This window comes from Mus musculus, chromosome X (genome assembly GCF_000001635.26).
Source record: "Mus musculus strain C57BL/6J chromosome X, GRCm38.p6 C57BL/6J".
In the NCBI taxonomy this organism is placed as follows: domain Eukaryota; kingdom Metazoa; phylum Chordata; class Mammalia; order Rodentia; family Muridae; genus Mus; species Mus musculus.
In genome coordinates, this window is record NC_000086.7 from 57,330,438 (window position 1) to 57,357,354 (window position 26,917).

The following is a 26,917-nucleotide window of genomic DNA, read 5'->3' on the forward strand; positions in this document are numbered from 1 at the left end:
TTTTTTTTCTATTTTTTATTGGATATTTTCTTCATTTACATTTCAAATGTTATCCTGAAAAGTCCCCTATACCCCCCTTTAAATATTTTTGACTTATTTATTTTATTTTTATGTATACGAGTACACTGTTGCTCTCCTCAGACACACCAGAAGAGGGTATCGGATCCCATTACAGATGGTTGTGAGCCACCATGTGGTTGCTGGGATTGGAACTCAGGACCTCTGGAACAGCAGTTAGTGCTCTTAACCACTGAGCCATCTCTCCAGCACAGCTGGCTGTTTTTTAAGAAATAGAGACAGACATAGTGGTACACACTTATAATTCCAGCAGTCAAGAGTCAGAAGCAGGATTGTCACAAGTTCAAGGCCAGCCTGCTCTACAAGGGAAATTCCAGGGTAGTCAGGACTTTACAATGAAAACCTGACTCAAAAATGTATGTGTGTGTATGTGTGTGTGTGTGTGTGAGAGAGAGAGAGAGAGAGAGAGAGAGAGAGAGAGAGAGAGTAGAGAAAAATAAAATGCAGGCAGGAAATGATATAAAACTCATCTGTACATTCAAAGATTTAGAATATCCCAAAATGGTTTTGAAACTAAGAACAAGTTGGAGAACTCACACTTTCTGTCTTTAAAAGTCACTACAAAGTTATATTAATCAGCCAAACGGGAAGAAAGCAGTCTTTTCAACAAACGTGGATTAGAAAACCGTGTGTCAACATCCAGGAGAATTAACTTGGGGCCAGTGAAATGGACCAGTGGGTAAAGGCACTTGCTGGGTAAAGGCACTTGCTGGGTAAAGGCACTTGCTGCCAAACTTGATGACCTAAGTTCAATCCCTGAAACCCACATAGTAAAAGGAAAGAACCTTCATTTGTAATCTATGGTACACGCAGTTTTTTAAAGGAATTAATTTGGACTCCATTCATACATGTAGTATGTATGGTATATACCATATATGGAAATTAACCTAAAGGGGATCAAAGGCTCTAATGTGAGAGACAAATGAGAAAAACACAAGTACTCATGAATTTTGATTGTACAAGCATTTTCAAATAACAGCAGAAGTCAGTTTAAAAAAGAAAACAGCCAGGCAGTGGTGGCTCACACCTTTGATCCCAGCACTTGTGAGGCAGAGGCAGGCAGATTTCTGAGTTCGAGGCCAGCCTGGTCTACAGAGTGAGTTCCAGGACAGCCAAGACTATACAGAGAAATCCTGTCTCGAAAAAAAACCAAAAAATAAATAAAATAAGATAAAATAAAATAAAATAAAATAAAATAAAAATAAAAGACAGGGGCTGGCGAGATGGCTCAGTGGTTAAGAGCGCCGACTGCTCTTCCGAAGGTCCCGAGTTCAAATCCCAGCAACCACATGGTGGCTCACAACCATCCATAACAAAATCTGATGCCCTCTTCTGGAGTGTCTGAAGACAGCTACAGTGTACATATATATAATAAATAAATAAATCTTAAAAAAAAAAGATAACAGTTAAGAATTGGTGAGATTGCTCAGTGGGTAAAACTGCTTACTGGGTAAGCATGCAAACCTTACCCGATGGCTCAGTAGTTCAGGGGACCTGAATTCAATTCCCTGTACTCACATGGTTGTTCACAGCCATCTGTAACTCCAAGGGATCTGACACCTTCTTTTATAGTCCATGAGCACCAAGTATGCAAGTGGTGGAAAAGCATACATGCAGGCAAAGCACGCACACACATGAAATACATTTTTAATCTTGAAAAAGCTAGATGCCTTGGTGCACATCTGTAATCCCAGCACCTTCATGGTGAGATGAGAAGCAGATGAGAAAATTGTTGGCATGTTCTCAGACCAGCTAGAGGACACACCACCACCACAGAAAGGAGACAGGTTCTGCCTTAGCAAGGCAGAGGCCAAGAAGTAACTACGAAAAATTGTCCTCTGACCTCCACATACACTGGGGCAGACACACAGAAACATGCACAAAAATAAAATAAGACAAAATAAAATAAAAACAAATATGACTTTATCAAAATCTTTTTTTAAAAAAAATAATGTTTCAAAGGACAGTCTGAAAGTTGGAAAGGTGGGGCTGGAGAGATGGCTCAGCAGTTATGAGCACTGACTGCTCTTCCGAAGGTCCTGAGTTCAAATCCCAGCAACCACATGGTGGCTCACAACCATCTGTAATGAGATCAGATGCCCTCTTCTGGTGCGTCTGAAGACAGCTACAGTGTACTTACATAAAATAAATAAATAAGACTTTTTTTTAAGGAAGTTGGAAAGGTTTTGTCCTCCAGATTTATGTTTTTAGCTGTATGGACCAACAAAAAGATGGAGGTCATCTGGAGAGGCCAAGTGTTATAATGTAGTCTTCCAATTCTGAACCCCAAATTCAGTCAGCACCTCTCTGACTCAGTGGTTCAATCTTCCAAAGCAACTGGTTCAAACTGGCAGCCTTTCTTTAGATAAATGATAGTGTATCCTGGGAAAGAGTCAAGCCCTATTCTTGCGTTTCATACACTTAGAGCTTTACAAAGTTAACTGAGATCCACCAAGCATGTCCTATGCCTCACACTGTTCTAAGTACTTGGTACCTGACTTCTCTCATTCTCTCATTTTCTCTGTGTGTCTCTGTGTGTCTCTCTCTGTCTCTTTCTGTGTCTGTCTTTGTGTCTCTTCATCTCTCTGTCTCTCTCCCTCTCTCCCTCTTCCTCCATGACCTTTGAGAATACTTCTGTATAGGTCTGTTTTTCAGCTACCTGGAAACTTTGAGACTGGACAGGTCACATACTTGGCTGCTCCGTGCTTTCCGGCTCATCTTTAAGTCTCATTCCTTCTGTGGTGATTCTATGTGCCTTCCTTGAGGGCTCTGTGAGTGACTCAGGTTTTTTTTTTTTTTTTTTTTTTTTGCACAACAGTACAAAGAGCACCTAGTCATAAGGTAACAGCAGTGGGATTCATGCTTAGATGCAGTGATACATTAAGAAGTGTAGATGAATTATTTTGTCCAACCCTTAAAATAGCTCTCTGTAATGATACCCACCACATTGAATTCTAACATTAGGAATTAATTTCAAAATCTTCTGCTGTTGGGCTGGAAAGATGGCTCAACAGTTAAGAGCAGTGGCTGCTGTAGCGGAGGATCCAGGTTCAATTCCCAGCACTCACATGGAAGCTCACAAATATTGCAACTCCAATTCTGTGGTGATGTCATCTTCTAGCCTCTACAGGCACCAGGCATACATGTGGTGCGCAGACATACATCCAGACAAAACATCCAGACATGTTACACACACGCGCGTGAAAGCACACATTAAAGCCTAAAGTCCCCTGTAGTAAGCCTTGTTAGAGTCCCTTCCATACAGATGAGGAAGCAAGAGCACAGCATTGCCAAGAAACGTTATGAAGAGTAGAGTGAACTAAGATGTAAGGCTGAGAGGATGGCTCAGTGGGTAAAGTGGTTGCTGCACAAACATGAGAACCAAAAGTTGGGTCCCCATCATTCATGGAAAGGTTAGCAACTGCCTATAATCCCAATGCTGAGTAGGGGAGGGGCTTGTTGACAAAAAGAGCAAGCTTCAAGTTTACTGAGATATTTTATGGAAGGAAGGAAGGAAGGAAGGAAGGAAGGAAGGATCAAAAGAAATGGACAAGATGATTCTAAAACTCATCTGTACATATTTAGACTATTTCAAATAGTTTAGGTAACCTGGAAAGCATAGAAGAAGACACCAACATTGTCCATACATATGTACCCACAAAGTGTAAGTACATATCACACACACACATGGACAGAAACATGGATACAGGCGTGGACTGACTCTAACACATATCTATGAAGCTACAAAAGGAATGTGATAACCATAATATCTGATATTCTTTTATTCTAATGTTCATATCCTCTAAGTCTGATATACTTTTTAGTAAAATTTCTACCCAAAGTGGAAAGAACTTTTTTTGATTAAAAAAAAACATTTTAAGCATTTTTGCTTAAAGGAATAATCTTTAGTTATCAGAAAACCCCCAAGAGCTGCAGCAGCAGGAGGTGTCTCTGTTTCATCTAGTATTCTTAGAACTGCAAAGAAGCACAGTACACCTTCTGCCTATTTCGGCACAGAAATCACTGGCAACTTCACCATGTTTTTATCTGAAAAATTAAACATGAAAATGTCATGGTCTGCTCCTCAGTAGACAGCATCCTGTACATACTCTGAAGCCACATGGACCATGAATGCCAAGGTGGCTGATGGGGCCCCCGAACTGAGAAACAGGGAAGATTGGAATAAGATATTCTGACACAGATGTAACTTTACATTAAGGTTGGGTTCAAGAAAAAAAAAAGAGAGAAACAACAGACAGACAAACAAACAAAAGGCCAGTTTTGAGACAAGGTCTCATGTTGTAGTCCTGGCTGGCCTGGAACTATCTGTGTAGACCAAGATGGCCTGAAGCTCACAAAGACCCACTTGCCTCTGCCTCCCAAATGCTGAGTTTAGAGTTTTGCATCACTCTAGCCAGCTAGCTTGAAGAAAACTTTTGAAGAAAACAAAGTTCATCTGAGACAGCAGTTACTGATAATGCTGCTGCTGCTGCTGCTGTTGCTGGTAGTGGTGGTGGTGGTGGTGGTGGTGGTGGTGGTGGTGGTGGTGATAAATAGCTCCTTGAAGAAATATATGGCCCAGGCTCTCTTCCCAGGGTTTTACATATATTAATTCATTGAAATTTCAAATCATGCAGGTGCCACTAGTATTCCTATTTTACAGGTGGAGAAGCCAAGTTATAGAAGCATAGTAAAACAACAGATGTCACTAGTCAATGTCACTATAGTAAAATAACAGATGTCACTAGTCACAATGTCACTAGTGAACAATAACTGAGATTTAAACCCAAGAAGTCTAGCACCAGAGTCTATGCTCAAACTCCTACCACTTACCCAGACAATATTTTCTTAGTAATGTAAAACACCTCTGACCTGGCCCTGAGCTGAAGATAATACACAAATTATCGCATTCTTTTTAGGAGGTTGACTTTCTTAAGACTACAGAATTAAGCAATATCTCATTTGACCCTGAAACACCATGACAATGTGGTTAGTGCTGTGTCTCTTTCACAACCCAAAGGCTTATAGGAGGGCATGAAGGAGTGGCCCACGAATGATGGGGGTCCATTCCCCATACTACAAAAACAACATGGAAGCACACGAAAGGCGTGCCCTCCTTTTCAGTGAGATAATTTGTGCATGCACATGTAATACGACATAGTTTAATGTGGCTTGCGTTTTGATTTTGCTTTTTGCTGGTTTTGCTCTGGGTTTGGGGATTGAAGCCAGGGCCTTGTGCATTGCAAGCAAACCTCTCCCTCTGATCTGCTTAAGTACAGCTGTGACCTAAAGGCCAGCCAGGTTCTTATAGTGTTTCAAGGCCTCCCTTTGTTCGGAAGTGTTAATGGGCTTTAAAAGGCCATTTCTTTTTCTGTTTCTTTTATTGTTGTTGTTGTTGTTACAGCATTTCTCCCTTTCCTGTTCTTGCTCCAAATGTTCCTGCGTACCCCTTTCCACTCTCCTTCAAATTTATGGCCTCAGGCTGGCAAGATGACTCAACAGGTAAGATCACTGATCGCTCTTCCAAAGGTCCTGAGTTCAAATCCCAGCAACCACATGGTGACTCACAACCATCCGTAAAGAGATCTGCCGCCCTCTTCTGGTGTACTTACATATAATAAATAAATCTTTGAGCTGGAGTGAGCGGGGCTGACCAGAGCAAGCAGAGCTCCTAAATTCAATTCCCAACAACCACATGAAGGCCCACAACCATCTGTATACAGCTACAGTGTACTCATATACATAAAATAAATAAATAAATGTTTAAAAATTATGGCCTCTTTTCCCATTAATTGCTACCACATTGTATATGTATAAACATGTACATATATGTTCCTAAATACAATCTGCTCAGTCCATATAATGTTACTTGTATGTATATTTTCAAGGTTGCTCATTTGGGCCATTTCTTTTTGGAAGATTAATTTTACTGCTGTTGCCAGTGACTCTCTGGCTGGCATTACCTCCATTAAGAAGGAAGCACATCCACACAAAGCTTGATCTCCTAGAAAGAAGCTGCATTTAAAAGTCATCAATTTTGCATTTTGTTGTTTTGTTATTTTCTTTTTGCTCTCTGTCTGTCTCTGTCTCAGTCTCTCTCTGAAAAAGACTTTCATGTAGCCTAGACTGGCCCAAAATTTAAATGTATAACCAAGGATGACCTTGACCCTCTGACTTCCATGTCTCCATCACCTTACTATTGCAGAGTATAGGTGTGTACCACCATTTCCAGTCAATAGTTTTGCTTTGTTTAGTATTAGGTTCTGAAAGACACTACTGGGCATCATCAATCTCCACTGGAGATTCTCTAAAGGGTTCTCTACCTCTATTTACTCTGTGGCTACTGGCAGCGAAAATCAATCCTTACATTTGCGGACTTTTTAATTAAGAGAGCAGAAAATAATGGCAACATCAAAGGCAAGACAAGTAAGCTTACTTCCACTTGAAGAGTTGCACATCCTTTCAGGAAGTCATTGATGTTGTCGATGCAGTCGGCCTCAGTTTGGGGTTCCAGACAATACTAAGGAAAGAGTCAAATGTCACTTGGAGATTGCTAAGCCATGACAAACCATCATCATATTCTTTTGCTGATAACTAGACACAGTTGGCTTTGGAAGGCAGAGGGCAGCCCTGCTCTCCATCCAGGAAGAGAAGTAACCACTGAAGGAAGTGATGCAAATGCCTGAACGGTTGCTTTTTGTTTCAGAGGTCTCCAAGCCACTTCTACTTAAGGTTTTCTCATACCTTCTACTCGACTGTGGTGCTAGCAAATCGGAGAAACTAAGAGACACGGACACACGGACGGACACACACACACACATTGATGCAGTCGGCCTCAGTTTGAGGTGTGTGTGTGTGTGTGTGTGTGTGTGTGTTTGTGTGTCTGCGTATGTATATATAAATATATATCGTTTAGTCCTGCTTTTGCCTGAGGTTACTTTGATCACCTCCCTCTACTCCTCATGATAATTTGTTCATATTTCACTATGTCTAAGCATCACATTTTTTATTATGTCTCTCTGTATCTTATCAGTTTAATCACCATTTCTCACATTTGAAAAATTATAAGTAAATCTACTTGTTCCATAAACATAGAACTGATTCCAAAAGGCAAAAGACCCTTATTTAAGTTATGTGCACAATGACCTTAAGAAAAGAATCATAAGTACTCTATCTTTAATGACACAAAAGCACCTACTTTAGAAACTGTCCACTGTCATAACATGGGCTTCTAACCTCAAAACTCTTGAAGTTTTTTTAAAGCAAGGTTTAGTTTCACTTTGAATGCCCATTGCCTTCAATGCATAGAGTTGGTTTCTCTTTGGTTTTGGGGGAGTTTTAAGTAACATTGACACTTGTGAATAGACTTTTCTTCAATGAATCTTAAAACAAACAAACAAACAAGGAAGTCTCCATCATTTTTTTTAGGCAAACTTTCAAACACCAGAAAGATCTACAACAAAATTATTCCATTATCCCACAGACTCATGCTCAAAACATGTCTAAAGTGCACAGGGGAAGTTTAATGTGCATTTCCACAACCACAGCAAACTTGTACACAATAAGGTTGTCCTCCTATCCCTGATTGGCAGTCCTGTAGCCCAGCTTTAGTAAGGTAACATCAGGGGGTCAATTACTGAAGGATAATATTTCGTTTTCTGACTTTTTCAAAGTACAAGGACAGTAAATAAAAACGCCTAACTTTTAGAAAGATATTGAAGAAGGGGATTCCCATGACCCCGCAATAGAAAAATCTCAAGAATGATATTATTGCTGCTCTGTGGTGGAAAGTAATCCCAAAGACACAGCAAAATGACCTTACCTTCTCCACCGAGCCAGGCAGAAGTCTGTTTATGAGTTTGCACAACACTACCCCATTTTTCAGCGAGGACTTCAAGAACTCCTCTGGATCACAGACAGTCTTTTTGGGAGACTCTAGAACTCCCAAAGATATAAGCCATGTCACAAGGCGTTCTTCTGGATTCATGACTGAGGCTCTCGGACGCTCTGAACAGCTCTCGGGGCAGCTGTGAAGACTAAGCCACATCCGTGATTGCATCTGCTGCTGTCTTCCTTTTATGAGCGCTCTTCTGGTGCTTGCGGGGCAAAGGTTTAAGGCAACTTTTCTCTGACAACAGAGGAACGTGGGATTTCTAAACCACAGAGATCATACCTAAAGATATGGAAAGGAATGATAAGGAATGGACAAACTCCTGAGAGAACATCACTGGTTCTTTTTCGAAACTTGCAAAACAAACTCATTAGGTTTTTCTTTGGGGGGGTGGGGTGGGGGGAGGAACACGTACAACAGTGCAAGAAGCTGTAAGGAAAGGAAGTGAGGAGGATGCTGGGGAGGCAGAAAAGTCAGCAAGTGCTCGTGGAAACCGGAGTGAGCCAGCACTTTACAGAGCCTTGGAAATGAGACACGCATGGGGCAGACTGGGAAAACACTGTCAATACAGTCTAGTCTCAGTGAAAAATCTGGCTTCTGTCAGGAGGAGGATGCCAACTGGCTCTTAGGTCAGACAGATCTGAGCCTCGTGGGGAGCTGTGCTGGTAAAAGAGAGCTCAAACAAAGACTTAGGTGGACTGAAAAAATTCCTCCCAGAAATGGCCGGATGTCCTCAGACAATCTCACAGTGACAGTGTGTGTCACGATCATGCCTTCTTTACAAAACATGTGGAGCCGCATGGTGACAAACTTGCCAAGCAAAGGAAGATTGTCCCTGCTGTCAGCCATCGCTGCATTTAAGCAGAAGCTGGAAGAATGGCATTTTACGTTGTAGCCAAAAAAGCTATGTTTAGGGAAATAGGCTAAGGATAACATCTGACATCCTGTTTACTTGCATTCTTTAGCAATTCTTTTTCTGGACCTGGTTCCACTCCACAGTCCAGCTGCAGCACCCTTAGCAAAGGCTTAGACACAGTCACAGAAAATGAGGGAAATATGTTTGGAGACAGAGCACTTGAGAACAAAAGAGCACTTGTCTTCTCTGTCTACACTACAGACTGAAAGATTCACTTCTTGTCATCAACAAACACGATGCATTTAAAATAGTGATCTGCAAACCAGCCTCGCTCATGAATCCAGAGAGGTTTGTTATTGTCAAACACTTTTAGTACCAGGTAAAATAGTCATACTATAGAGAAATTTATGATAAGGCAGAGTTTAATTGTATAGCTCAATGTTGGCAAATGCAGGCCGTCAGCACCTCTCCACATGTATGTGAGGCATCCAGTTAATTATAGCTGTTTCCCGCTAAGTCTCACAATCCTGTTCTTGTTGTTCTCTGTCTCCCTGCTTTTTTTGATGGTGATAGTGATAGGGATAGTTTCTTGTAGCTGAGGCTGACTTTGAACTCCTGATTCTTCTGCCTCCTCCTCCCAGATGCGAGGATTAGAGGCATGCAAAATCAAATCCAGTTTACGGGGTGTTTGGGGTTGATCCTAGGATGTTGTACACACTAGACAGGCACTCTACCAACTGAGCTATAGCCCCAGGCCAATTGAATAATTTTAATATTTACAGGCTATTTCATTACAATCATGCACAGTCTAGATCAGTGGGTCTCAACCCCTTTGGATATTAGAGGACCTTTTTAGAAAGATCACATACCATATATTTCAGAAGTCATATGTTTGTATTATGATTCATAACAGTAGCAAAATTACACTAATGAAATAGTAACAAAATAATTTTATGGTGTATGTGGGATGGGGGTTCACTTCCCTAATCCAGGAGCTATCCCTAATTAATAACCACTCAGAAATGAAAACTTAATTTTCTCCAAGAGAATATCATGGACTATACAAACCACTCTTATTATAAGGACAGGCAGGCCCTGTTCCCAGCAGTAGCTAGGCAACTCAAAATGAACTCAATGGCAACTTTGGACGTTCTTTGTCTCATAATACTTTGTCAAGGTATGGTTTTGTTTTTACTTTATTCTTTTTTAAATCACATAGGTCCATAGGTCCTTTGTATTTATATTGTGGCTTCTGGCTCTGTGTTTTCCCGTGTGTGTGTGTGTGTGTGTGTGTGTGTGTGTGTATGTGTGTGTGTGTGTGTGTGTGTGTGTGTGTGTGTGTGTACAGGTGTCATTGCATCTATCTGTGTTGTTTGTGCTTTTTCTTTGGCTCTTTTTCTTCTGTTTGCTTGTTTTAATGCATTTTGACTTGTTTGTTTTTGTCTTATTTTATTATTACTAAGATGTCTGCATGTTTTCTAAGCAGACAGAAATGTTGTGGATCTGGATGGAAGGGGAGGGAGGGAGGTCCATGGGGGTGTTGGGGAGGGAAATACTGTAAATAGAATAGATTGTATAAAAAGCTATTGTCAATAAATGAAATTTTGAAAGAAAAAATGCGCCCTTTCACCTCCTTTTGTTTTTCCTTATCTCCACATCATAGGCAACTGCTCATCTGTTCTCAACCCATTTATGCTAGCCTGTATTTTCAAGGATCTTGCATAAAGGGAATATACAGCATGGTGCTATTACTGGTGGTCACAATCTGGACCCGGTTTTTCCAGATTCTTGGTTTCTCAATCAAAGAACCGAAATAAGGGCTCCCATATATTTTGAAAGTAGCAAGGAGACTTTAATCAAGGTGAAGCCACAGTCCGGATCAAAGTAAGCACACTATCAAGATTGATAGCAGCCACATGAGTGAAGGCACTCAAGGGCTCAACATTATCAAAGTGGTGCTAAAGAGAGTAACATATCTCTACTGTTTAAAGCAGGTCTATGTGCAGCCTAAGGCAGATGGATGTGGGGGTCGCAGGTTGTCAACATGTTGCTAGGTGCATTATTAGCAAAGGAGGGACTTGCACACAACCCAAGCCAATTAGAGTCTCCTGTTTCTAAGCTATTTCTACGCTCACCCGTCTCAGTACTTTGTTTTCTGTGTTTTAACACCAACATTTTGAGATTCGGTGATGTAGTTGGGTTTATCCATAGTTGTATAAAATGATGAATTTACCTCTGTGGTTTTGGCTTGTTGTACTTATAAGTAAAATAAATATAGTTGAGCAAAATTTTAATTGGATTTGAGCCATGGCCAAATCTATGTAATAGAAATAAACAGAATGCAATTGTTGATACATTTACTTCCTCAGTGTGACCTATTTCAACACAATTTTATGTCATTTGGACAGCACCACAATTGCTCAGGCAAATTTTACTCCACAGGCAAACAAAGGCTGGCAGTATTATTGGGCTACTGCATATATTTTATGAGGACCAGTTAGGTCTGAATCACTTTAGGAATCTAGTTTAACCCAAACTAGGGTCATGGCCACTGTCCACGGGTTAAAAATCTGCCTTGTTTTGCTTTTTGTTTTGTTTTGTGTTGTGAAGACAAGGTTTCACTGTCTGGCCATGGTTAGCCTGGGACTCATGGCAATCCTCCTGCCATCACTTTAGTAGAGGATAGATGTGCCTGATCACTTCCATCTTTCTCCCTCAGTTTAAGCATTTAGCTATCACAAATGACTGTAAGTAACAGAAGAAAGGTGGAGAGGGCCACAAACCGGCACAGCAAGGCAAAAGAACGAGTTGTTAACATTGAAGTTTAAAAGTTACATTTGTTACAGAACAACATCAGGGCAGGCCACCTTCTAGGTGACGTGACTAATCACAGAGCCTGGGCTGACGTGGGAAGTAGGTGAAGATAACAGAGCTGATGAGCTGGGAACGAAGGTGAAAACAGATACTGGAGGTCACAAGAACAGAGCAGGCTTCCCAGAAGGGCCTGAGGAAAAAGACCAAAAGTCGAGCTTCACACCCTCTGCCCCACTGAATCTACCTCTTCTTAACCTAATGAATATTCCAGAAGACTCCAGGTAGCTAGTTTTATTTAATTTTGGTTTGTCTGTCTGTTTGTTTGTTTGTTTCTAGGGACATTCTGCTTTTTACAAAAAGGAGCTAGACAAGATGGTGGAAACTTGTCATCCCAGCACTTGGGAGGTAAAGGCAGATCAGGAATTCAGGGCCATTCCTGCCTGCATTGTAAGTTTGACTGACACCAGCATGGGTTATGTGAAACCCCTACTTTAAAAAAGAGAGATAAAACTCTTCAAAGGCTTTCTGTTGCCTAAAGCGGTGATGGACAAACAAGAATATGCACCATGGTAACCTCCTGGTTACAACAGAGAAAATGGAATGGGTGTAGAATTTGAGCTGAAACAAGTAGAAATTAAAAACCTACAGGAAATGAGGCATATGTTAGAGCTGGCTGATGGGTAGTTAATCTGGGACCTGGTATACTATTTTCTTGTCTGTTATACATTTGAAATATTCACAATTGACTTATTATTTCAGTTGTCACTTGTGAAAACAAAAGATCTGGTAGAACTATATCTACTTCAGAAGAACTGCACTGGAGTCTTCCACTTGACTCAGATGCAGACAGACCGAGGTCACACTTCAAGAAACAGCTTGCCTCCTGACCTTCTACTCCACTCCAATCCCTGGCAATGTCTGCTTGGTTATCCACGGGAACAACTCAACACCATGTCCACTCAGTTCCTCAGTTCTCAGAGTTTCTCTGACTGGGATTGATGTGGTACCTCTCAGATTGCCTTTATACATGTTCTCTCAATGGACCTGGGATTTTCAAATACATTTTGCCCTGCCATCTGGCATAGTGTTAGGTTCTATCACTGAGGGACAGAGACAAATAGGCCACATTACTTCCTGCTTCCTCAGGCTACAGACTCTGGCTAAGCCCCCTCCTCACACTCACCTTCTGTAGCCCTAGCTTCTCTGATGTATTGGGGGGGGTGACTGTTCCTTACCATTACCCCTGAGTGGTTCTGTAACAAGTGCCCCTGGTGAGACACCTCCCATGTGAACAAGCACCCCAGAGGAGCATAGTTTCAGGAGGATTGCGGACAGCTGATGTCGACCAAGCTGCACATGGTCTCTAACAAGGCCTGGTGCTCAGATATGAGTCAAGAGGTGGTTATCACAGTCCATGGGGCCCTGAATGTAGCATATTATATTCATCATATCAACTATCCTATATTAATCTGCTAGTCCTACATTCTTTTAGAGTTCCCTGTACTTCTTTTGTACACTGTATGAATTTTACTTCTAGCCAGTCCTTCAATACCCCAATTCTCAAATCTGTTACTGTTCGCATCTTATATTTGTAGCCTAGGTTAGTCTCAGACTTGCAAAGTGAATTGATTGAAGCTCAATCAGGATGGGGAAACCTTACAGTGATTTGAAAAGGGAAATTTTAACAGTCAAAATCAGGCATGGCGGACATACCTTTAATCCCAACACTCAGGAGGCAGAGGCAGATGGATCTCTGTGAGTTTGAGGCCAGCTTGGTCTACATAGTGACTTTCATAATAACCAGAACTATCCAGTCTCAAAACTTAAAAAAGAAAAAAAGAAAGAAGGAAAGAAAGAAAGAAAGAAAGAAAGAAAGAAAGAAAGAGGAAGGGAAGGGAAGGGAAGGGAAGGGAAGGGAAGGGAAGGGAAGGGAAGGGGGAAGGAAAAGAAAAGAAGTGCATCAAGAGGGGCTGAGAGGATGGCTCAGTGGGTAGAGAGACAGTACAGACATTGAGAACCTGAGTTCTCAGTGCTGGGATTATAGGGGCCAACCGCCATACCTACCCTTGTTTTTTTCTTTTTGAGACAAGATCTCACATAGTCAGGCTGGTCTTAAACTTTATGTCTAGTTCTGGGATTGCAAAAGGTATGCACCACACCTGGCTGTTAATTCTTTTTATGTGTGGTATGCATATGTGTGCACACATGTGGACAGGTGCACATTCCTACAGATATACTTGTGGAGGCCAGAGGTTGACTTCAGCTAGCAATCTCTATAGATCTCCACAATATATATTTTTTGAGATAAAAGTTCTTACTGAACCTGGAACCCCTTGTTTTGACTAAACCAGCTAGCCAGTAAGACCAGAAACTGCATGTCTCCAATTCCCAGGAGCTAGGGTTACAGGCTGTCTTACTTTGGTTCTCTGTTGCTGTGATAAAGCCATGACCCAAAGCAAGTGGGGAGCGAAAGCTTTAGTGCGTACTATGGAGGTTTATTATATGAGTTTGACTCCATCGTGAAAGGAAAGCAGAGCAGAAACCCAAGACAGAAACTGTAGCAAGGGCCAGAGAGGAACACTGTATCAGCCAACTTGCTTTCTCATACAACCCAAGAGCACCTTCCCGAATCATGAGCTGAAGCAGATATTTCCATCTCTCCCATATAATTTTCAGACCTTGCAGAGACCTCCAAATAATTTGTCATTTTGTCAAAAGAATTATATAACTTTGCATTCTCACAATGACATTATGATTTCCCATTGACCACTTGATAGTTCCATTTTCTGAAATCTTACTTACACCCACACACATGAACAAGAGAGAGGAGAGGGAGGATGGAGAGAGAGAGAGTAAAATTGTGTGGGTAGGCAGCAGGTTCTAGGTGGAATTGGGGTAGGGAAAAAGAACAAGCAAAATATGTTATATGAAAAGGAAATTTTAAAGACCATCCAGGTATGGTGACTCACACCTGCAAACTATGCATCTAGAAGGCTGAAGAACTAGGGTCATAACCTGAATTCAATCCCAGCCTAGACTAAATAAGAGGCTGGAGACCAGCTAGGGCTATGAAAGGAAACAAGACCTAAATAGAAAATAGACTGAATACAACTAGGTGTGGCAGCTGACACTTGTAAAACCCCTCCAGCCCTTACCCCTGGAAAGAAGATGGATCACCACAAGTTTGAGGCTAACCTGGTTTACATAGTGCGTTCAAGACTAGCCTAGACTAAAAAATAAAAAATGAGACTGTCTCAAAGGGGGGATTTATTACCATAGAATTACAATTTACACAAGAATCTTATACCTCATCTAAGTTAAGAATACTGGCTCCATAAAATCTCAGTTTAAGAAAATGAAAAGTCACAGCCAGAATGAAAATATCACAAGTCACATATCTGATGCTGTCTTACAACCTAAAAAGAAGTCTATACATTCTTATAACTCCTTTAATTGGGGGGGGGGTGTGATTCACTTGTTCATAGGGGCTCACTTTTATTATTTCAGCACTGAGGAGACCAAGTCCAATCTGAGCTACATAGTAAAGTCCAGGCTAGATTTAGGTATAGGAATGAGACTTGTCTCAACCTCTCCCCAACTACAATCCAACAGAAAATGGACAAAATACCTGAATGGACATTTCATGAAATGGATATTTGGATATAAAAAAAAAACATGAAAAGATACATCACTTTAATTAATCACTGGAGAAATGACAAATGTTTATCTGATACATGATATACAAGTAGAATAAGGGCTAAAGAAAAAGAAGGTGATGCCACAAAATGCTGGTGACAATACAGAAAAGCTGGACTTGAGTATCGCTGGTGACCACAAAAGTGCTACAGCTGTGCTGAAAACAGCTTGCAGTTTCTTGGGGGAGAAAAACCAAACAAGCACTTACCATGTAATTACATTTGTGAGCATTTACCTCAGAAAGGAATATACAGGAACCAATACATGGATGCTCTTGCATCTTTATTTGTAACAGGTCCAAAATAGAAACAATTTAACTCAAAATATTTTTTTGGAGACAGGATTTTGCTGTATAGCTTAAGCTGGTCTGGAACTCACTCTGTGACTGAAGCTGAAACTCTAAGAATTTCTCCTGCTCCTGCTTCCTGAGTGCTGTAATTAAAAGCCTAAGATACCACACCTATCTGATTCAAGTGTTCTTCTATAGGAAAATGCCTAAAACTACTCTAAGTCTATAATTTAGAATACTACTTAATGATATGACTAAATTAATGATTAATATATACAACAACTTGGATGGAATACCAATAATATGGAACAAAAGTCAACTTCAAAATGTTGCATACTGTAGTATTTATTAATACTCTGATTTTTGAGAGAGGGTCTCATGTATCCCAGGCTGGCTTTGGACCCAAATATGTAACCCAGACTGGCTTTGAGCTCCTGGTTTCCTTGCCTCTATTGCCAAAGTGCTGGGAATATGTAATCATTCCGTTTATTAATAATCTTGAAATAATAGATGCTCAGAGCTTTCTTGGTATCAGTGGTATAACATCTATAAAAATTGGGGACTAGAAATATGTCTTGACAGTTAAGAGTGGTTGTTCATTTTACAGAGGGTTTGAGTTCAGTTCTAAGCATTCATGTTAGATGGCCAGGTGGCCAAACTCCAGCTCTGAGGGATCTCTATGGGAACCTGCACTCATCACACACACACACACACACACACACACACACACACTTATGCAAACACACACACAAACACAGTTAAAATAATCAAACAAAGTACGACTGCTTTCAAGGCTCAAGAAACAGCACAGAAGAGGGGACAGGAAGAATGTAAAAGCTGGAGGAAGGGGTAGGATACTGTGGGATACTGTCTTCTAGGCCTAACATAGTTGTTGCATTCATAGCAGCTAGGATTATCTGCACCAGATTGGGCCCATCCTAGAGGAGACAGAGACTCATGAGGCCCCACTCCTCCCACAGGATCTATAGGTACTTCATGGTTGCTAGGGGGGAAAGAGAGAGAGAAATTGTCTGCAGTGATATGGCCACTGGTAAAGTGCTCATGCTCCAGCAATGATCCGTAAGCAATGCTAATAGAACTCACTGAGTGACACACACAGAAAGACAGGGGAGTAGGACTGGAAGTGGAACTACTTGGGAGGAGGATTAGCAGGAGTGGGAGGGGGCCAAGAGAAGGTACTGTGGAAGTGAATATGATGAAAACACATCATGAACATGTCGTACTTTGCTTTATTGCTGCTGTGATAAAACACTGGCCAAAGCCAAAGCCAAATAGGAAGGAAAGGCTTTATGTTAGTTTACAGCTATAGCCCATCATGAAGAGAAGTTGGGACAAGACTTCAAGACAGGCCCCTAGAGGCAGGAACTGAAACAGAGGCAATGGAGGGGGCTGCTTATTGGCTTACAGTCAAGCTTGCATTCAGAGCTAGCTTTTAATAGCCATCAGGCCCACATGCCCAGAAGTAGCTTTACCTGTAGTGAGTGAGCTGGTTCCTGCCACATCAGTCAACGCTCAAGAAAATGTTGCACAGGAACGAGTACAGGCCCATCTGATCAGAGGCATTTCTTCAACTAAGGTCCCTCCTCCAAATGACTCTAATTTGTGTCTAGTTGACAAAAAGTAACCAGCACAGTATGAGTATGTAAATGTCACAATGATGATAATTATTAAATAATTAATACATGCTAATAAAAATCTTTAAATACAGTGCCACTGACAAACCATACAGAGGCATAGATTGTACCTCTGCTTTCCCATGGAAAGATGAGGGCTCTCCCTCTACCAGGGTGTATTAGTGAGAGTGCTGTAGAGGAGCACAACCTATAGAATAAATATATGTTACAAGGTAATATAGTTAGGAATTCTGCTGGTTTAATAAAGTGGTAGTTCTAGATTCTTCTCTAACATCCATGACTTCATTACCCTTGGATACCTGGTTAGGTTTCCAGTACTAGGTATGATTTTCCTCTTGTTGGATGGGTCTTAAGTCCAATTAGAAAGCTGTTGGTTGGGGGCTGGTGAGATGGCTCAGTGGGTAAGAGCACCCGACTGCTCTTCCGAAGGTCTGGAGTTCAAATCCCAGCAACCATATGGTGGCTCACAACCATCTGTAATAAGATCTGATGCCCTCTTCTGGAGTGTCTGAAGACAGCTACAGTGTACTTACATATAATAAATAAATAAATCTTTAAAAGAAAGAAAGAAAGAAAGAAAGAAAGAAAGAAAGAAAGAAAGAAAGAAAGAAAGAAAGAAAGAAAGAAAGAAAGCTGTTGGTTGCTGTCAAGTCATGCATGCCACTGCTGTCCTTTCAGGCTATTGTACCATGTTACAGGACATTATTGTAGCTCATGAATATCATAGCTGAGTAGGACGATGGAATGCTTCCCTCCTTTGAAAGCTTACACAGTCCCTTTTGGTACCATGAAAGTTAGTCTTCAAGTATGAAACCTTCAAAAGTGTTCCAGCTCAGGGGCCTCTGGGCTCGATGTCTGAAGTACATGGTGTCTTCAGCCATCTTCCACCTCTCCTTATACCCACAGGGAAGTGTAGCCCTCACCCCTCATCAAAGAAATTGCTTTCTTTGTAACAGAGACAATTACAGAAAATCATGGCCAATGAAATACAGAGTTGTAGATCCCAATCCCAACAAATGTGGCTACAATGTAACCTCTGCACGTATGCTCAGGGATCATCGCAGAAGAGAGAACAGGAGGACTGCAAGAGCCAGAGGATCAGGGGGTTTACTGTGAGGGTTTGTGTCCCCATTGAGTCTCAATGATAACCATAAGCAGAAACAAGGACAACACCAATAGACATGCTAATATGGACAGGGGAAAGCCCACAAGGTTTCAACCCTAAAAAAAAAAAGACTACAGGCAGTTAAAGAATGATGAGGGCAGGAAAAATAGTCTTTCCCAGAAAAGAACACACCTGCTTAACCAATAACAAATGGTCAACCTAGAAAATACACATACAAGTAACATACAGAATGGCCAGTTGTATTTATATGTTCAGGCATACATATGTGTACATGTATTAATTCGTGTGTGTGTGTGTGTGTGTGTGTGTGTGTATACAGGACAATAACAATTAATGAAAAAGGAGGTCATGAGAGGATGGCCTTATCTGACATCAATCATCAATGGGAGGGGAAGGAGGCCATTGATCCTGTGGAGTTTTGATGCCCCAGCATAGGGGGATGCTAGAGCAGTGTGATGGGAGTGAGGGAGTGGGTGGAAGAGCAACTTCATAGAGGCAAAGGGGAGGGGGAGGGGGAGGATGGCATGGGGGTTTTGTGGAGGGGTAACCAGGAAGGGAGATATCATTTGAAATGTAAAGGAATAAAATGATTAACAAAAAAAAGGAAAAAGAAAAAGGAAACCATGAATTTGAAAGAGAGCAAGGAGAGGTGTATGGGAGGGTTTGGAGAGGGAAATGATGTAACTATATAATTATCTGAATAAAATAAAATAAATAAATTTTAAATGAGCATTAACTGAAGTAAAGTCCACAGTATGATTTTTGTAGTCAAACAGTATTTTTTTTTCATATTAAAAAGCCAAAGAACGCAGTAGTTTCTCAGTCCATGAGACTGGATGTCTCTATAGTCCCAAGGATTTTCCTGACAAGGAAGGCCTAGAGGATTCATTCAAAGGTGTTGATCTTCAGTCCCACATTGGAAGCCTGAAATAGCTGGTTCCAAAAGCCAAGCAAGGACTCATGAGGGTCTTCAGTCCACATTGGCAGCCCAAAGAACCTGGTTCCGAATCAATTAAAGATTCAGAAGTGGCAGCAACAGGACTGATGATCTCATTAGCCAACAAGAAAGGCAAAACACTTGTCTTCTTCCCTGTGCTTTCATGTGGGCTTCTCCCAGAAAGTGCTGCCCACATTCATCATCGAGCTCCCACACCAATTAAGGCACTCAAAGTAATTCCCACCGACAAACCTACAGGCCACACCAGTGTAGGCAAGCCCACAAAGATTCTCTTCCCACATGATTCTAGGCTCTGTCAAGTTGACAGGTAAAGCTAATGATCAGAAAGTGTAACTTGTGGGGCGGGGAACTGGTGAGATGGCTCAGAGGGTAAGAGCACTGACTACTCTTCGGAAGGTCCTGAGTTTAAATCCCAGCAACCACATGGTGGCTCACAAACCACCTGTAATGAGATCTGACGCCCTCTTCTGGTGTGTCTGAAGTCAGCTACAGTGTACTTATGTATAGTAATAAATAAATCTTTGGGCCGGAGCAAGCAGGGACTGAGCGGGATTGACCGGAGTGAGCAGAGGTCCTAAATTCAATTCCCAAGAACCACATGAAGGCTCACAACCATCTGTACAGCTACAGTGTACTCACATACATAAAATAAATAAATAAACCTTAAAAAAAAAAAACAAAGGGTAACTTGGAAGAAACCATCATACCTATCTCTAATCAAACCATTCACCCCTGCTATTATGAGTAAGCAGGGCCCTACAGGGGAGTGCATACCACATATAGTTCTGGAAATAGTTTGCTAACAATCTAGCCCCTCTTCTCATATCAGAAATTGGTTCAACTTTTTACTTTGTAGATTTTTCCAGAATCAATACAGCAACTAATATTGGGAAATGAAAGAAAATTGAAGAATCTAAAACCCCATGTGCAAATCAGCAAAGCTGGATAGTTTTGTGGCCACCCCTTTGTCCCATACTATACATGGCAGGTTAGGATGCACACTGCCCACAAAGAGCTAAAACCACATGGGATGGAAACTTCATATACAGTGACCTGGAAATTTTAGAAATGAATCTAGAAAAGCTTTTTTAGGAAAAGATGTATTATGGGAGGGAGTCAGGCATGAAGGGAGTCAGAGGAAGGTGGATCTCTGTAAATTTGAGGCCAGGCTGGTCTAGTTCTAGGCCAGCTAAAGCTATGTCTCTGTCTCAAAAATTAAAAGAAAAAGTTTTATTTAGTAGAGAGGGGCTAGGAAAAGAGAGAGATTCTCTCTCTCTCTCTCTCTCTCTCTCTCTCTCTCTCTCTCTGTGTGTGTGTGTGTGTGTGTGTGTGTGTGTGTGTGTGTGTGTATCGGTTTCCCTTAGAGGCACTCAGATTCCCAGAAGCTAGTATTACAGGCAGTGTTGAGCTTCTCAACATGGATTCTGGGATTCAAAATCAGGGCCTCTGAAGATTGTCAAGCATCCTTAACTTCTGAGCCATCTCTCCAGCCCTGAGTAGAGAAAGGCTTTTTATCAAGGGTGTATGTGGAGCTGAACACTGTGGCTCATGCGTATAATCCCAACACTCAGAAGGCTGAGGCAGGAGAATTTCCATAAATATGAAGCCATCATCAGCTACATAGTGAGTTCCAGATTACCTTGAGCTACAGTTTAAGACCTTGATTCAAATTTAAAAACTTCCATACGGCTCAGTGTTCTCAAAGGCATTGGTATAGCACTGATTCTGTACAACACATTGAAAAAGGCCATCTAACTGCCATCTTCCTGGGAATGTAAGCCAAGAGAACCATGAGACTATAAAGCACACTTATTATTATCAACCACTGGTCAGTGGAAAAGTCCCAGTCATTTTCTCCAGGGCACATATCTCTGTAAAAGCTACAGAGAAAGAGAAATACCGTGATCACATTTAATTACTGACATTACTGATATCTTTGGCATTGGTATATGTCCACAAAGGAGAAGGCTCAAGCTAGGCAAATGTAGAAGCCATTCACTTGACATTTCATTTTTGCCCAGTGTATTTTATTGGTCCCATTTACATTTAAACATCACATTCTATTTTTCAATCATCTAATTGTTTGAAAGTATAATGTAGGGCACAATTTTTTTTTCTGAGTCAAGGTTTTTCTATGTAGCTCAAGCTGGTCTGGAATTTTCTATTACTTGCAGGGACCCTGCTACCTATGACCCAGCACTTGGGAGACAATGGCAAAAAAGATTGCTGTAGGTTTAGAATTGGCTACATAGTGAGTCTCAAGAGAGCCAGGTTTACATAGCAATAGTTTGCCTCAAAAACATCCCCAAAGTACAATTGCAATATAGCATATATGATTTATTCTTCATTTTATATATATACATATATACATACACATATATAATATGCTTGTGAAAATATATAGCATGTTACATATTCCCTTTCCAACAACATACATCCACATATATATGTGTGTGTGTGTGTATGTATGTACATGTGTACATATATATATACTAAAATGTACTTGATGAAAAGCATCTATTGCTAAACACTCTTACTTATCTTAATTTCAAATATACAAAATTGAATATATGTACCATGCATACGATTATTTGTTTTCATTCACAAGCACTAGTCCTTTTACTGAGGCCATTCTAAATAACAAATGTCATTAAATACACATCATCTCTTCTATAAGACATGGGGTACTTTTGTATGTATCGCTTTTTAATTTTCTTTACATTTATTTGGTGTGTGTATACAATATGTGTGTGGGAGTACATACCAAGATATACCTGTAGTGGTCAGAGGACAACTGGACTGAGTTCTCTCCTTCCACTTTGTGGGGTCCAGGGATTAAACTCAGGTCAGTCAGCATGGCAGCAAATGCCTATACCCACTAAACATTGCCTCACCAATATATCTTGGTTTTCAAATGGGGGGGTATATACTTAGGCTGTCCCAGAACTCTACTCCTGCCTCCACTGTATTCTGGGATTACAGGAATGGGCCTCCACATCTGGCTTTATCCTTGCATTTATATCATTAAATAACCACTCAAATTCCTACCCAGCTGAGACTCTACAGTTCACTAGTATAATTATTTCCTCACAGATTCTTTCATATCTCTGCTCTACTTCCTTCCATCCCATTCATCTTTTGTGAGAATCAATGCCTCACTTCATATTACGCGTACTGGAGACTCAAAGTAGCAAAAGTGAGAGTTTATTATTTTACGACTTTACAAGCCAGGCATCAGCCTAGAATGACAGGCAGGTACTGTAATTGAGTGCAGAGAACAGTTTGTCAACCTTACAGCTTGACTATTCTTCCCTTTCCTCTTACTAAATAACCAGGAGGGTAAAACCTTACACAGCATCTAGGTTAGGTATTACCTTTCTCTCTGTTGCTTACATCTATCAGTTTCTCAATAAAACCATGCATGGTTCATCTCTGAGTGCATGGCTACATCTCTGCATTTTACATTGTTTTTATGTTAAAACTTTCAGGCTCCCGGGGTTGCAGACTTCCTTAGCTGTTAGCAATTTTCTACTCCAAATTTCTAGTTTGGGTGGGAAATTGGCTTAACATAGTCTTGAAGGTGGGGCTAGCTAAATGAGAAAGCATCATCGGGAGTCTAGTGCTTTTTGTGTGTCTGTATTTGGAGCTAAACTGGCTGGAGGCAATTTTGACAATGAACTATCAAATTTTATTTTTTCTCTCTTTTAAGAATGCAAGCTTGGCTGACCTCAACTAGCCTAGCTTCAACTGGGTCGTTGGTCCTGCCCAAGAATCTTCATACTCTTCTTGGGTTCACTTACGTACATACCTTTGATGGCTCATAAACAACAGAAATTTCTCACAGCCCTAGAGGCTGGGAATTCTGATAGCAAGTTGCCAATATATTTGGTGTATATTAATAGTCTGCTCTCTGAGTCACTGATAGTGTCTTTTGCTGTCATCATATGGTGGAAAGAGACAGATCTCTCTCTCTCTCTCTCTCTCTCTCTAACTGTAGCTTTTCCTCTTTTTTTTCAATTTTTTATTAGATATTTTTTTGCTCCTTCATCCGGGCACTAACCCCATTCAGGAGGGATTCCCTATGTGGCTGTTGAAAGCCATGATAGTGTCTGTGGTCTGTACTACCACCAGAGACCTTTCTGAAGTCCTTGGTCCCTTCTGACACCAGAGGCCAAGTAGATGTCTGTGTCCCCAGAAACTATGTGGAATTCTATGGTCCATGCTGCTGCTGATTGTAAAAGGCAAGGAAGACCCCCACCCCCGCAAAGTGGTATGGATCACTGTGAATTCACAGTTGAGAATGAGAGACATAGAAGGCTTCTGTGACAACCTCTCCCCTCCACTCCCTGCCAAAAGGAAACAGCCTAGACAGGAAGCCATTGATGAGAACTCTTAAAAATTGTCCTAGGGATCTCAAGTATAGGTCTTCACAAATGATAGCTTCTGATGAGGGTGCAGGTAGAGAAAGACCCAGTTTCCTTTTAAAAAGCTGGCAACTGGGAGTATGGCCATGTCCCAGTGAGTATATGGACAACACAAATTGGACTTGGTATTTTACTACTCTCCTCTCTCTCCCTCTCCGCCTTCTCCTCTTCCACCTTTTTTGGGGGGGAAGGTCTCAAGCGTGGTGGGGTGGACTTGGAAGTGAGTGTGATTAGGGTGCATGTGTAAAATGTCCAAATAATCAACAAAAATAATATGTTGGAAAAAGCAACTTTAAAATGACTTTAATAGAAGAGATTTTTTTCCTTCTTTATGTTTATCTTGTTTGTTTCTTTGTTTGTTGTCAGACAGGGGATTGCTATGTATCCAAGGCTGCAACTTGCTTTGCAGGCCAGGTTGGCTTCCTGTTCTCAGTAATAATCCTGCCTCTGCCTCCCAAGTCCTAGGATGTGCTACCACACCTGCTCCGAGTGATTTAACTTATGGTATTTAGAAGAAAACAGCACTCGCCTATCAGAAGACCATTTAAAACATTCCTTTCTCATGAAATCTGAAATTCCTTGTCTACCTTCCCCACTTAGTTGAAGGTCTTGCTTTGTATTTAACTCAGAAGCAGTAATTCATCTATCTCAAGTCAAGCAGGCTACCTGCATCAGAGCTATGTGTTCTGTCCTCCCTTCCTCCCACTATAGCACGCTAACTGCTTATGTGCCTCTCTAATCCTGATCTTAAGCACTTGAACACAGGTCTAGCAGTTATGTCCACATCACCTCCCACACCTCTGTGCTACCTTGTTGAGGATGTCATGGCAAGATACCATGGACTGGGTGGCCTAAAAAAGCAAAGCTAATTTTTCTCACAGTTGAACATTAGATAGATGTCTACCATCAAGATGTCAGTCGGAGAGTGGAGGAGATGACTCATGGGGCCCTGTGAAAAGCTACTGGTAGTTAATAGTTGTTGGGAGGAAGGGAAGACATTTTGTTTAGTAGTGTAACTACTGGTAAATTGCCCATGCTCCAGTAAATAATCCCCTAGGCATGCTCCTGTACATAATCATAATTAAACTCATTGAGTCAGAAAGAAAGAAAGAAAGAAAGAAAGAAAGAAAGAAAGAAAGAAAGAAAGAAAGAAAGGAAGGAAGGAAGGAAGGAAGGAAGGAAGAAAGAAAGAAAGAAAGAAAGAAAGAAAGAAAGAAAGAAAGAAAGAAAGAAAGAAAGAAAGAGGAGAGAGAGGGGAAGGAGGGAAGGAAGGAAGGAAGGAAGGAAGGAAGGAAGGAAGGAAGGAAGAAAGCATGACAATAGAGACCTAGAGAGATCACTGAGTTGATAGAATGTTTAAGTGACAGACACATAACCCTTGTTTCAGTCCCCAGGTCTGGTGGTATGAACTTGTAACCCCAGCATTTGGGGACGTAGAGGCTGAAGGAGCAGAAACTCAAGATCATCATTAACAACATAGGAAAGTTGAAGGCCAGTCTGGACTGCATGTGACCCTGTTCTCAAAACAGTCAAGTGTGTTCACATGACTGTCTCTTTGTGCTTGTGTCAGATGTCTGTCTATATGTCCCTTTATAAATACCCCAGTCATGGTAGATTAAGGACCACGATAAAGATTTCATTTTAAGTTAATCATCTCTTTAAAGATCCTTTGTAAAACAGGCACAGTAATATAGGCCTGTAACCCAGCACTTGGGGGGTAGACAAGTATTCCTATTCCTTCAAGTTCAAGGCTTGCCAAGGCCATACAGTGAGATCCTTTCTCAAAATAACAAAATATAGAATGCAAAATAAAATGAAACAAACCCTACATCCAAATATAATTATCTTATGAGGTGATTCACTCTTGAACATAATTTTTTTCCTTTCCTTCTTTCTTCCTCCTCTTCTCCACCCCCTGCCTCTTTCACTGGACAGGGTTTCACTCAGTAGCTCATACTAGCCTGAAAGTCACTATGGAGCTCAGGATAGGCTTGAACTCTTGGCAATCCTCCCCCTTTGGCCTCTGGGGTACTGGGATTACAAGCACAAATCCATATAGACAGCCAACATACGAATTTTGAGGTGTGAGAATTGAGCCCCAAACAACCTCTGTGTTACCCAGTGATTAATTATGGGGCCCTTCCCTAGACTTCTCGGCAGTGTTTAAGATGCTCAGATCCCTCTGGAAATCCGTGTTGCTCTGTGAGGAAAGTCCAGTGCTCAGATCCTAACAGCTAAGGGAGTGAGTCATATATGTCTTCTTAAAAGATGGATTATTTTTAAGTGTGTGCCTGTGTGAACAAAGAGTTCACTTGCTCTTAAAGGCCCCAGGTACTGGACTCCTGGAGCTGACTCCCATGGGTGCTAAGAATCATATTCTAGGCTCCGTGCTCCTGATAGCTGAGTCACTCATAGGTTTCTTCAATATTCAGATTTTTTTTTTTTAGTTCAAGGATTCTTGGTTTCAAAGCTGAGGGTTTTAATATTTTAAATCCAGTATTTTGTTTTCGTTTCTGTTTGTTTCTAAGACAGGGCTTCACTTTATATAGAGTTAGCTGCCCTGGAACTTGCTCTGTAGAGCAGGGTGGCCTCGAACTCACAGAAATTCACCTGCCTCTGCCTCCCAGTGCAGGAATTAAGGGTGTGTGCCACCACTGCCCAGCTTAAATCCAGTCAGTCTTTTAAAAAGTAATCAATATAGTATTGCTACGAATCCATGAAACTAGGAACATAAAAAATATAAGATATATATTATACTAGTCTCTTCCACCCCACATGGAAAATGAGGACAGTTGAAAAATATCAATGGAAGATAGCTTTGTTTCATGTTTATTGGTGAGTTTTATTGCCAACTCCGTCTTCCCTGAAGGCTACATCACAGAAGTGCTTTGAAATTGTCTTAATGATATTTGTGCTGCTGAAAGTGTTACCATTCTCTTTTGCGGATGAAACATGAGCAAAGTCCCAAGGCCTGCCTTTCGCACACTGTGACTTTAACATATCTACTATAGAAATTGTCAAGCATTTGAGAATATATATTTTTAATTCTGGGGCATGAGATTCTGAGAAATTTAGACTAGTAATTTGAATGCGCTACACACAGTCAGCTGACCCCCTCTCCACTCTCCTC

General features: G+C 41.1%; 1 protein-coding gene across 4 annotated transcripts in view; it reads right to left on the minus strand.

Annotated features, from left to right (window-relative positions):
• Positions 1-8,321, minus strand: part of Arhgef6 (Rac/Cdc42 guanine nucleotide exchange factor (GEF) 6) — a 107,274-nt gene extending 98,953 nt beyond the window's left edge. For 2 of the 4 annotated variants that reach the window (XM_006528315.3, XM_006528313.3), the window contains exons 1-2: positions 7,901-8,320; positions 6,515-6,598 (exon numbers count right to left, since the gene is read on the minus strand). In XM_006528315.3, the coding sequence (XP_006528378.1) occupies positions 6,515-6,598; positions 7,901-8,137 (321 nt within the window). In that variant the 5' untranslated portion in view covers positions 8,138-8,320. Of the gene's footprint in view, positions 1-6,514; positions 6,599-7,900 lie in introns of all 4 variants that reach the window. The other 2 variants (XM_006528314.3, NM_152801.2) reach the window with 2 other exon arrangements.
• Between the last annotated feature and the right edge of the window lie 18,596 nt (positions 8,322-26,917).